Source organism: Homarus americanus, unplaced genomic scaffold (genome assembly GCF_018991925.1).
Source record: "Homarus americanus isolate GMGI-L3 unplaced genomic scaffold, GMGI_Hamer_2.0 scaffold16894, whole genome shotgun sequence".
In the NCBI taxonomy this organism is placed as follows: domain Eukaryota; kingdom Metazoa; phylum Arthropoda; class Malacostraca; order Decapoda; family Nephropidae; genus Homarus; species Homarus americanus.
Window position 1 is genome coordinate 1,357,427 of NW_024746541.1, and position 12,508 is coordinate 1,369,934.

The 12,508-nt window shown below is 45.4% G+C and overlaps 1 protein-coding gene across 1 annotated transcript in view; it reads left to right on the forward strand.

The window, feature by feature from the left end:
• Window positions 1–9,245, forward strand: part of LOC121879350 (cyclin-dependent kinase 8-like) — a 41,787-nt gene extending 32,542 nt beyond the window's left edge. The window contains 2 exon segments of the mRNA XM_042385951.1: window positions 2,528–2,626; window positions 9,096–9,245. Coding sequence (XP_042241885.1) covers window positions 2,528–2,626; window positions 9,096–9,195 — 199 coding nt within the window. The 3' untranslated portion in view covers window positions 9,196–9,245.
• The last annotated feature ends 3,263 nt before the right edge of the window (window positions 9,246–12,508 follow it).

Here is a 12,508-nt window from a genome sequence, read left to right on the forward strand (position 1 = left end):
TATGAGACCACTAATCCCTCACCCTACCTCCACCTGACATTGAGTCAGGTCAGGTCAGCCCACCCCCTCACAAAATACTTTAGCTTTCATCTATTCAAGACAATTTCAGAAAATGTTGTTGATTTTCAACCTCGGAAATTTGTTCCTAAAGCCAAAATTTTTTGGAAAATTCTGGCTTTGGGAATGATTTTCAGTTCAAATTTCAATTTCAGCTTTTGGAAATTTCCGGGTTTGAGGATGCTTACGGAGATATTATTTTTATATATATCCCTAATTACAGCACATATGATCACTGTTTCAGCAGGAAGTGTTTCTGAGTAGCGTATTTTCCTCCGTATAGTTTTCTTAAAATAATATATACTGTACAGTACATTGTATCAGTAAATGTGAGGAATTAATCAAAATGAGTCTTTATAAATAATTTACCACAAAAATACCGCATTGCCATTTGGTTGCTCGACAACAAAATTTGTCAATACACACGGGAGACGACTCGGGACAGCTGAGATCCTTCATTCCTCCCTCCTCTTAACACACGAGAAGTTTATTACCTCTTATGTTTTTGACTTCATGATAATCATTTATCTTATTACTTTTCTACAGTCTATATATAAGATGGAGAATGCATGTAAAAAAGAAAGTTATGTATCTACCAAAAATAGTATAGTTGAAAAACACAGCTTGGCCTGGAGTCATAGGAACACTAGGGGAATAGTCTTGTGTTACTATTACAGATAGAAAACTAATATAAAACAATGAAAAACAAGTTAAAATAAAGCAAATTAAAGGATATTATCACAGATGAAGTAAACGGCCTACATGTAAGTCAAAAGGCTGAAGCAAATTCTCAACTCCCTGTACCTCCTTTCCCAGCATTCATAAACCATACTACCTATCTGGCTTATGTTATTAACAATTGTTCTACTTCAAACAACATTTGTATACAATTTAGGTAAAGAATTCAGCTAAAGCCAGTAAATAATTGCCAAAAGAATGTTTAACACAATTGCCATTTGCATACACTCCCTGCTTCACCATAGCAACAGAGACCAGGGACGCTACCTCCATCGCCTCCCTAGTAACGATCCCCTTTATGTGTTTGCTCATATAATGATTATTTCTTTTACTTTTTTCTTTCACAATATGTCTCTAGGATGATGTGTGCACGTAACCGAATAAAAATTAATGAATAAAGTCAATAGTATTCACCTGAAAATACAAGATGAAAGTATTTGTTTTTAAGTAATAAAACAAAAAAATTCAGTAATATCTCCGTTAGCTGAACTTCCTCAAACCCGGAACTCCTCGATAGCTGGAATTGAAATTTGCTCAAATTATGGGGGAAAATTCTCTAAATTCCAGGTTTGGGAACACATTCTGAGGTTTAAAATCAGGAGCATTTTCTTAAAATTCCAAAAGAAAATAAGGAAAACTTAAATTTTTATTTCCGGGTTTGGGAGCAAGTTCCGATTATGAAATACTGTAATGCACAATTACTGGAAAAATCTGAGAAATTTTGATATCTCACCAAAACTTTCTGGTCTGGGCCTGCAAGGTTCCTGGTGTTATGAAAGACTGCATCATGCTTAGCCGCTGGTGAGTTCTCTATATATTTTATTTTGTTTTTTTATATTGTGTCATTTTTTTTACAGTACAGTATTAACAATATATTTGACACTTCCTAACTTTTGTGTTTGATTATTCGTTCATTTTCTGTTAAATTTCTGCACCTGGCCTTTGCTTTGCGCCACATAAAATAATCTATTTATAATTACTGTGCAAACATAAATATTTATTAAATGTGCATACAGTAATAATGAAGTAAATAATATAGTAATAAATATATGCAACAGCTTAGGTGAGGTGACTAGACACTTAAACAGCACACACATTAACAGCACACACATTAACAGCACACAGATTAACAGCACACACATTAACAGCACTACCAAACCATTATCTTATAACATGTTAATTTATAATGATGGCTCGAGCTATGAAAGTGTTTTATATCGAGGGACTTTTTCATATGAGACCTCCATCTAATGAAATATACAGTACAGTAAACCCTTGCTGTTCATGAGGAATAGGTTCCAAGGAGTGGCGTGAGAGGCAAAACCTCGAATAGCAACCTATACCAAACAACCGACCAGCGGCGGCAGCATTCCCCCAACAGTCATCACTGACTTCTGCCTAATACATTTCACTCCACTAGCACTGACACTAGGCAGTCTTTTTAGGAGCATTTCACAGAAACACTAAAGTTTTGAGAGTACAACGGGGTGACCACAGTTATGGAAAAGGCTCAAGCTAGCAACCATACCCACCATCTGCTTACTTGAATCACACACCCGCAAATGACAAGGGTCTACAGTATAAGGATGAAAGACTTGTATCTTAAGTCTTTTATATCTAACCAACCCTCGATAGACTTTCCTCTCTCAATATATTGAGTTAAATAGAGGTTCTCACTGTAATGCTTGGTGACCTGTTCATGATGATGTAACACGTGTTTGTTCTTCTTCAGAATCTTCAATGTTATGGGCTTCCCACAAGAGAAGGACTGGGTAGACATCAAGAAAATGCCAGAGCACACCACGCTAATGAAGGATTTTAAAAAGAACAAGTGAGTGATACTTACACTACCTGGACCCATCACTCAGACCCATTACCTGTGTCTCAGTCCTGTTACTACCAGACCCACTACCTGTGTCTCAGTCCTGTTACTACCTGTGACCCACTACCTGTTACCCACTACCTGTGTCTAAGTCCTGTTACTACTGTGACCCACTACCTGTGTCTCAGTCCTGTTACTACCTGTGACCCACTACCTGTGTCTCAGTCCTGTTACTACCTGTGACCCACTACCTGTGTCTCAGTCCTGTTACTACTCAGGACCCACTACCTGTGTCTCAGTCCTGCTACTACCCTGACCCACTACCTGTTACCCACTACCTGTGTCTAAGTCCTGTTACTACTCAGACCCACTACCTGTGTCTCAGTCCTGTTACTACTCAGACCCACTACCTGTTACCCACTACCTGTGTCTTAAGTCCTGTTACTACTCACCTGACCCACTACCTGTGTCTCAGTCCTGTTACTACTCAGACCCACTACCTGTTACCCACTACCTGTGTCTAAGTCCTGTTACTACTCTGGACCCACTACCTGTGTCTCAGTCCCTGTTACTACCTGTGACCCACTACCTGTGTCCTGTCCCTGCCACCCCAACCACCCACTACCTGTGTCTAAGTCCTGTTACTACCCAGACCCACCTACCTGTGTCTCAGTCCTGTTACTACCTGTGACCCACTACCTGCTACCCACTCACCTGTGTCTAAGTCCTGTTACTACCTGTGACCCACTACCTGTGTCTCAGTCCTGTTACTACTCAGACCCACTACCTGTTACCCACCACCTGTGTCTCAGTCCTGTTACTACCCAGACCCACTCACCTGTGTCTCAGTCCTGTTACTACTCAGACCCACTCACTTGTCTCAGTCCTGTTACTACCTGTGACCCACTACCTGTTACCCACCCTGCTCAGTCCCAGCATTACCTGTACCCACTACTTGTCTCTCAGTCCTACACACCAGACCCACTACTCAGACCCACTACCTGTGTCTCAGTCCTGTAATTACCTGTGACCACCCTATTACTACCTGTGACCCACTACTCAGACCCACACCTGTGTCTCAGTCCTGTTTACTACTCAGACCCACTCACCTGTGTCTCAGTCCTGTTACTACCCAGACCCACTACCTGTGTCTCAGTCCTGTAATTACCCAGACCCACTACCACATTACCCAGACCCACTACTCAGACCCACTACCTGTCTCAGTCCTGTTACTACCAGACCCACTACCTGTTCACCCACTACCTGTGTCTAAGTCCTGTTACTACTCAGACCCACTACCTGTGTCTCAGTCCTGTTACCACCTGACCCACTACCTGTGACCCACTACCTGTGTCTAAGTCCTGTTACCACCAGACCCACTACCTGTGTCTCAGTCCTGTTACTACTCAGACCCACTACTTGTCTCAGTCCAGCTACCCTTGACCCACTCATCAGACCCACCACCTGTGTCTCAGTCCTGTTACTACTCAGACCCACTACTTGTCTCAGTCCTGTTACACTGTGACCCACTACCTGAGTCCACTACCTGTGTCTCAGTCCTGTAATTACCTGTGACCCACTACCTGTTACTACTCCAGACCCACTCACCTGTGACCCACTACCTGTGTCTCAGTCCTGTTACTACCAGACCCACTACTTGTCCCAGTCCTGTTACTACTCTGACCACCACTCCTGACCCACTACCTGTGTCTCAGTCCTGTAATTACCCAGACCCACTACCTGTTACTACCTGTGACCCACTACCAGACCCATTACCTGTGTCCAGTCCTGTTACTACTCAGACCCACTACCCGTGTCTCATCCTGTTACCACCTGTGACCCACTACCTGTTACCCACTACCTGTGTTCCAAGTCCTGTTACTCACCAGACCCACTACCTGTGTCTAAGTCCTGTTACTACCTAGACCCACCACTCCGTGTCTCAGTCCTGTTAATACCTGTGACCCACCACTTGTCCCAGTCCTGTTACTACTCTGACCCACTACCTGTGACCCACCACCTGTGGTCTCAGTCCTGTAATCCACGACCCACTACTCCGTTACTACCTGTGTCCCACTACCTGTACTACCTGTACTCACTACCTGTGGTCCACCACCGTGGTCCACTACTCCATCACCTGTGGTCCACTACCTGTTACTCACCAGTCCAATACCTGGTGATCCACTCATCCACACTCACTTGTGCCACCACCTGTTACCACCTGTGGTCCACCACCTGTTACTACCTGTGGTCCACCACCTGTGGTCCACCTGTCACTACCCAGGTCCACTACCCACCACCCTGGTCCACCACCTGTTACCACCTGTGGTCCACCACCTGTTACCACCTGTGGTCCACCACCTGTGGTCCACTACCTGTATCCACCACCTGTGGTCCACTACCCTGTTACTACCCAGGTCCACTACCTGTGGTCCACTCACCTGTGGTCCACTACCTGTTACTACCTGTGGTCCACACCTGTGGTCCACTACCTGTTACTACCTGTAGCTCTACCTGTGGTCCACCACCTGTGGTCCACTACCAGCCACTACCCAGTCCACTACCTGTGGTCCACTACCTGTTACCACTCTGTCACACTGTTACCACCTGTGTCCACTACCTGTTACTACCTGTGGTCCACTCAGTTACTACCCTGTGGTCCACTACCTGTAGTCCACTACCTGTTACTCACACCTGTGGTCCACTCACTGTTACTACCTGTGTCCAACACTCAGTCACCTGTGGTCCACTACCTGTGGTCCACTACCTGTTACTACCTGTGTCCACTACCCTGGTCCACCACCTGTTACCACCTGTGGTCCACTCTGTTACTACCTGTGGTCCACTACCTGTTACTACCTGTAGTCCACTCACTGTGGTCCACTACCTGTGGTCCACTACCTGTTACTACCTGTGGTCCACTACCTGTGGTCCACTACCTGTTACTACCTGTGGTCCACTACCTGTTAGCACCTGTAGTCCCAACACCTGTGGTCCACCACCTGTGGTCACCACCTGTGGTCCACTACCCACACACCTGTGGTCCACTACCTGTTACCACCTGTAGTCCAACACCCTGTATCCACCACCAGTCCACCACCAGTCCACTACCCTGGTCCACTACCTGTGGTCCACTACCTGTGGTCCACTCAGCCTGTGGTCCACTACCCAGGTTCCACCACCTGTGATCCACCACCTGTAGTCCACTACCTGTTACCACCTGTATCCACCACCTGTTACCACCCAGAGTCCACCACCTGTGGTCCACCACCGTGGTCCTCACTACCTGTGCTCCACACCTGTGGTCCACTTACCTGTTACTACCTGTGGCCACCACCTGTGGTCCACCACCGTGGTCCACTACCTGTTACCACCTGTGGTCCACTCACCTGTGGTCCACTCACCTGTGTCCACTCACCTGTTACTACCCAGGTCCACTCACCTGTGGTCCACTTCACCTGTTACTACCCTGTAGCACTACCTGTGGTCCACCACCGTGGTCCACTACCTGTGGTCCACCACCTGTTACTACCTGTGGTCCACCACCTGTCACTCACCTGTGGTCCACTACCGTTACCACCGGTCCACACCTGTGGTCCACTACCTGTATCCACTGTGGTCCACTACCTGTTACCACCTGTATCCACTACCTGTGGTCCACTACCTGTTACTACCTGTAGTCCACTACCTGTACCACCACCCGGTCCACTCACCGTTACTACCTGTAGTACACCACCATGGTCCACTACCTGTGGTCCACTACCTGTGGTCCACTACCTGTTACTACCTGTGGTCCACTACCCAGTACACCACCTGTGGTCCACTCACCTGTGGTCACTACCTGTGGTCCACTACCTGTTACCACCTGTAGTCCACTACCTGTGGTCCACCACCTGTGGTCCACCACCTGCCACTACCTGCAGTACACTACCTGTGGTCCACTACCCATGGTCCACTACCTGTGGTCCACTACCTGTTACTACCTGTGGTCCACTACCTGTTACTACCAGAGTCCACTACCCAGGTCCACCACCTGTGGTCCACCACCTGTGTCCACCACCAGGTCCACCACCTGTTACTACCTGTAGTCCACTACCTGTGGTCCACCACCTGTCACATCCACCACCTGTGGTCCACTACCTGTATCCACTACCTGTGGTCCACTACTCCATACTACCTGTGCACACACTACCTGTAGTACACTACCTGTGGTCCACTACCCAGGTCCACTACCTGTGGTCCACTCACCTGTGGTCCACTACCTGTTACTACCTGTACACCACCTGTGGTCCACTACCTGTGGTCCACTACCCACACTACCTGTAGTACACCACCAGGTCCACACACCTGTATATCCACCACCTGTGGTCCACCACCTGTGGTCCACTGTTACTACCTGTAGTACACTACCTGTGGTCCACCACCTGTGGTCCACCACCTGTTACTACCTGTGGTCTCACTACCTGTTACTACCTGTGGTCCACTCACCTGCTACTACCTGTGGTCCACTTACCTGTGGTCCATTACCTGTGGTCCACTTACCTGTTACTACCTGCAGTACACTACCTGTGGTCCACACCCTCTGGTCCACTACCTGTGGTCCACTACCTGTTACTACCTGTGGTACACTACCCAGAGTTCACTACCTGTGGTTCACTCACCAGGTCCACCACTGTCACTACCTGTAGTACACTACCTGTGGTCCACCTCACCAGGTCCACCACCCACACCACCAGTCACACCCACTACCTGTGGTCCACACCTGTTACTACCTGTGGTCCACCACCTGTATCCACTACCTGTGGTCCACTACCTGTTACACACCTGTGGTCCACTACCTGTGGTCCCACTACCTGTTACCACCTGTAGCACACTCCCAGTCCACTACCTGTGTCCACCACCTGTGGTCCACTACCTGTTACTCACCACCTGGTCCACTCCTGTTACCACCTGTGGTCCACTACCTGCACTACCAGGTCCACTACCTGTGGTCCACTACCTGTTACTACCTTGGCCACTACCTGTGGTCCACTACCTGTGGTCCACTACCTGTGGTCCACTACCTGTACCTGTAGTCCACTACCTGTGGTCCACTACCTGTACTACCTGTAGTACACTACCTGTGGTCCCACTACCTGTGATCCACTACCTGTAGTCCACCTGTGGTCCACTACCTGTTACTACCTGTAGTACACTACCTGGAGTCCACTACCTGTGGTCACTACCTGTTACTACCTGTGGGTTCACTACCTGTCACTACCTGTGGGTTCACTACCTGTTACTACCCTGTGGTCCACTACCTGTTACTACCTGTAGTCCACTACCTGTGGTCCACTACCAGTCACTACCTGTGGTCCACTACCTGTTACTACCTGTAGTACAGTACCTGTTACCACCCGTGGTCCTACCTGTTACTACCAGTTCCACTACCTGTTACCTGTAGTCCACTACCTGTAGTCCACTACCTGTGGTCCACTACCTGTTACTACCTGTGGCCTAACCTGTTACTACCTGCAGTCAATACTTGTGGTCCACTACCTGTGGTCCTAACCTGGCCACTACCTGTGGTCCTACCTGTTACTACAGGTCACTACCTGTAGTCCACTACCTGTGGTCCACTACCTCTTACTACCTGTGGTTCACTACCTGGTCCTACCTGTAGTCCTACCTGTAGTCACAACCTCAGCCCCTAGTCCAATACTTGTGGTCCACTACCTGTGGTCACAACCTGTTCTACCTGTGGTCCACTACCTGTTACTACCTGTGGTCCACTACCTGTGATCCCTACCAGTCCCACTACCTGTGTCCTACCTGTGTTACTACCTGTGGTCACAACCTGTTACCTGCAGTCCAATACCTGTGGTCCACTACCTGTGGTACAACCTGTTACTACCTGTGGTCCACTACCTGTTACCTGTGGTCCACTAACTGTGGTCCACTACTTGTGGTCCACTACCTGTGGTCACTACACCTGTTACACCTGTGGTCACTAACTGTGGTCCACTACTTGTGGTCCACTACCTGTGGCCCACTACCTGTTACTACCTGTGGTCCACTACCTGTTGCTACCTGTTGTCCACTACCTGTGGTCCACTACCTGTGGTCCACTACCTGTGGTCCACTACCTGTTACTACCTGTTGTCCACTACCTGTGGTCCACTACCTGTGGTCCACTACCTGTTGCTACCTGTTGTTAAGTAGTGGAAGAAAAACTTCTAAGTTCTCACTACATGGCCAAAGACATATTACATCATCCTTATATGACCTGCTGTGTCATCCTGCATTGTGCAAGGAAAGATTTAGTGCTATAAAGGAATATTAAAAGATAATTCCCTGCAGCCATTGTGTAGCTAACTAAAGTGTGGTTATCATGTACCCTCTATAGTATGTTGTGTTAGATGATGCCTGTACAGTAGTTTTTCTCTTTAATTACGTATACCGATACATTTTGTTAATACATTCTTTATTTCTCTTTCAGTTACTCAAATTGTTCTCTCGTCAAATATATGGATAGACACAAAATCAAACCTGTGGGAAAAGCTTTTATGTTGGTAAGTATTTGTGATAGTGAACAGTAATGTAAGATAACATAAGTGACTCCCTAAAAGTACATTTCCTTTGTAAGTATCAACACCTTCTCCAAACTCTACCATCACTGGGGGTCTTCACACTGTTATAGAGGCAGTAATAACTACCATCACTGGTCGTCCTTAACCCCTTGTTATAATGAACTCAATGTATCATATATCAGTATGCGATGGAGCTTTCAGAAATGTAACCCCACCATAAATCGAGGTTTACTTGTAAATGAACATTGAAATATTTTTCCACAACTCTTTGTATGTGTGTGTGTGTGTGTGTGTGTAATACAGGTACACCACCGATTTTCCGGCCCTTGGTTCCAAAGCCTTGCCAGATTATCCGTTTTGCCGGACCAACTGAGGTCAGGTAATAATAATTCAACAATACAGTACACCTCTGACCCACTAATGATACACCTCCTGTGTCTCTAAAGCACCATGGACTACTAAGAACTTAAATTAAACAAATATTAAATGTAAATTAATACTGTACTCACTTTGTACTCATACAGAGTGTAGTACACTAAAGGACTAACATTTTTATCTCTTGTGCAAACTATGAGATGTTTATACTCAAATTAATCACTATCTTACAAGGATTCCAGCTATGCAAGTTATATTCTGCTAAGTTTAGTTCTGACATTTTATAAGATAAAAAATTAAAGCCTAAAGCCACCTTCACCCTGGTAGGTAGGAGGGGAGGTGATTTTTTTTATGGGGAATAGCCCACCCGGGCACAGGTCATCGCACCAACGGGACCTGGGGGGGGGGTTAAATAAGAGTAAAAAGAAATTAAAAATTGAAAAGAAAAAGATTATATAACTACACCACGAAGATGCCGGAAAACCAGCTTTTTGAGGTGAGACAGAATGTATGAGTATGGAAACACAGAAGAAGGCAGAGCATTCCACAGTTTGGCTGTGTGAGGAAAGAAGGATGTACTATAATGGGTTATTCTAGTTGACTGACATCCACACAAACGGTGGGCACCAAGGCAAGACGAGTGTTACGAGCCCACGGCCGTGCCGGCGGTACACAGGATGCCAAATGCACCGAACATTGTCCATTAAAGTACCTGTAAAAGAGAGAGAGTGAAGCAGCATTGCGGCGAAGAGTGATTTTTGACTAAAGGAGGAGAGTTAATAAGACGAAATGCCTTTGATTCCACCCTATCTAACAGTTGGACAGAAGAGCCACCCCAGATATGAGAGCAGTACTCCAAGTTAGGACTAATGAATCCCTTATATACTTAAAGCACCTACTCAGGAGTGAAGTAGCTCCGGCATCTGTACAGGTTCCCAACTTTCGGGAGGCAGCTTTAGCAATGCTGAGGATGTGTGGCTTCCATGACATATTAGAGGAAATGGTGAGGCCTAGCATATCTATTTCAGAATTTGGCAGAATGATTGCATCCTGAAATGTGATTGGTGGGAGATCATCTAATTTGGAATGTGTAATTAGTAAATACTGAATTTTATTACTATTGAATATAACCTAGTTTCTTCCTCCGCATTTAGAGATGCTGCACAGATCTGCATTGGTATATGTAATGACATCAGCTCTAGTTTGAGAGTTAGAAGGGAAATTGTGAAGAAGAGTGAAGAGTAGAATCATCAGCGTAAGAATGGATAGAATTAGTTGTAGTGTGAAGTAAATCATTGATAAAAAGAAGGAAGAGAGTAGGTGAAAGAACAGAACCCTGTGGGACACCACTACTGGTAGAGAAAGAGTGAGATTGCTCCCTCAACAACAACTGCCATGGATCGGTTCTCAAGGAAGCTAGAAATTAGAGAACAAAATGTGGGAGAGAAACCATAAGAGGGAAGTTTAGAAAGCAAAGACTTGTGCCATACCCTGTCAAATGCTTTGGAGATGTCGAGGGCCACGACGAAACTTTCCCTAGAATCCCGAAGAGAGGATGACCAAAGATGGGTGCAGTAAGAGAGCAGGTCACCAGTAGATCTTACCTGGTGAAAGCCATACTGGTGATCCGACAAAAGAGAAAAGTGTTCAAGGTGACGGAGAAAATGAGAGTTTAAGATGCTGTAGTTTCGAAAATCTTAGAGAGGGATGAAGTTAGGGCAATGGGGCGATAGCATGGAGGAATGATAGGGTGGAGGCGGTGCACAGCGTTGTCGGGAGTGAAGCCAGCCAGTCACTCTGCCGCCATGCTGTGGTTGGCAAGAGCCTGCCCCTCACACCTCACCAGTCAACGACGTGATTGCTAGTCTACATGAATTATTGTCCTACTGTTCATTAGGCTGAGTGTTCATTCATAAATACATTTGCTAAAATGTAAACAAGTGAGAAAATTCATTAAACTTTATTATTCACAAAAATCTTTACAAATAATACAATAAACGTGTGTGTGTAAATACTATGTGTGTATGTACAGTGACCTCTCGGTTAACGAACTCAATCCGTTCCAGAAGGTCGTTCGTTAACCGAAAAGTTCGTTAACCGAAACCATTGTTTCAATGGGTTTTTAGGTAGTGGTTCCAGCTCACCGAAAATTGCCTAAATTCAACAAAACTGGTAGAGAAAAGTTCACTTACTTTGAGGTGTGTATGTAGAAGGCTCCTGGATGATGATGATGATGATGATGATGATGATGGGAATTAGAATGGGGTGGAGGAGAAGGGAGAAGAGAAGGCATTGGGGAGGAAGAGAAGTCAATGCCTGCCATTTCACCCATAAAATTTTAGTTCTCTTGGTGTAATTCAAGATTATTTTCTTCAAATCAACACTGCACTGCATTATATATTGTCAATATAAAATATATTTCAAATGACCAATAATTTTCTTGGAAACAAGAAAAAAAGCGTTTAGTTGAAGAGAGTCTCAAGTAAGATGTTACTCCAGTGAAAACAGAGAGAGACTAACTCCTGTTTGCTGTGTTAAGAGGTTGATGCCACGCATTAAACTAGTCACTTTACTCTTCAATTATGTTCAATAATTGTTAAAATGACTAAAAAATTTAATATTATTTAAAATTATTGAATAGTATAAACTTCTTGGTATTTACTAAAATAGTAAGGAATTTAAGCCCTAGAACCGATTACTGTATTGGACTAATACTATAAAGCTGGTTGACCCCAAGTGCAAGCCAAAACTTGTTGAGGTTGGCTCGAAGAAACCTTCATAACCGAGGATTGCTCGTTAACAGAAGATAAGAATCTTATGGGAGGTAACTCGTTAACCAAATCTCATTAACCGAGGCGTCATAATCGAGGGACCACTGTAAAAAGAAATTAAATAGAAAGAAAAAAGGTTACCTGTTGATTTACAACAAGAAATGCCCGAAAACCAA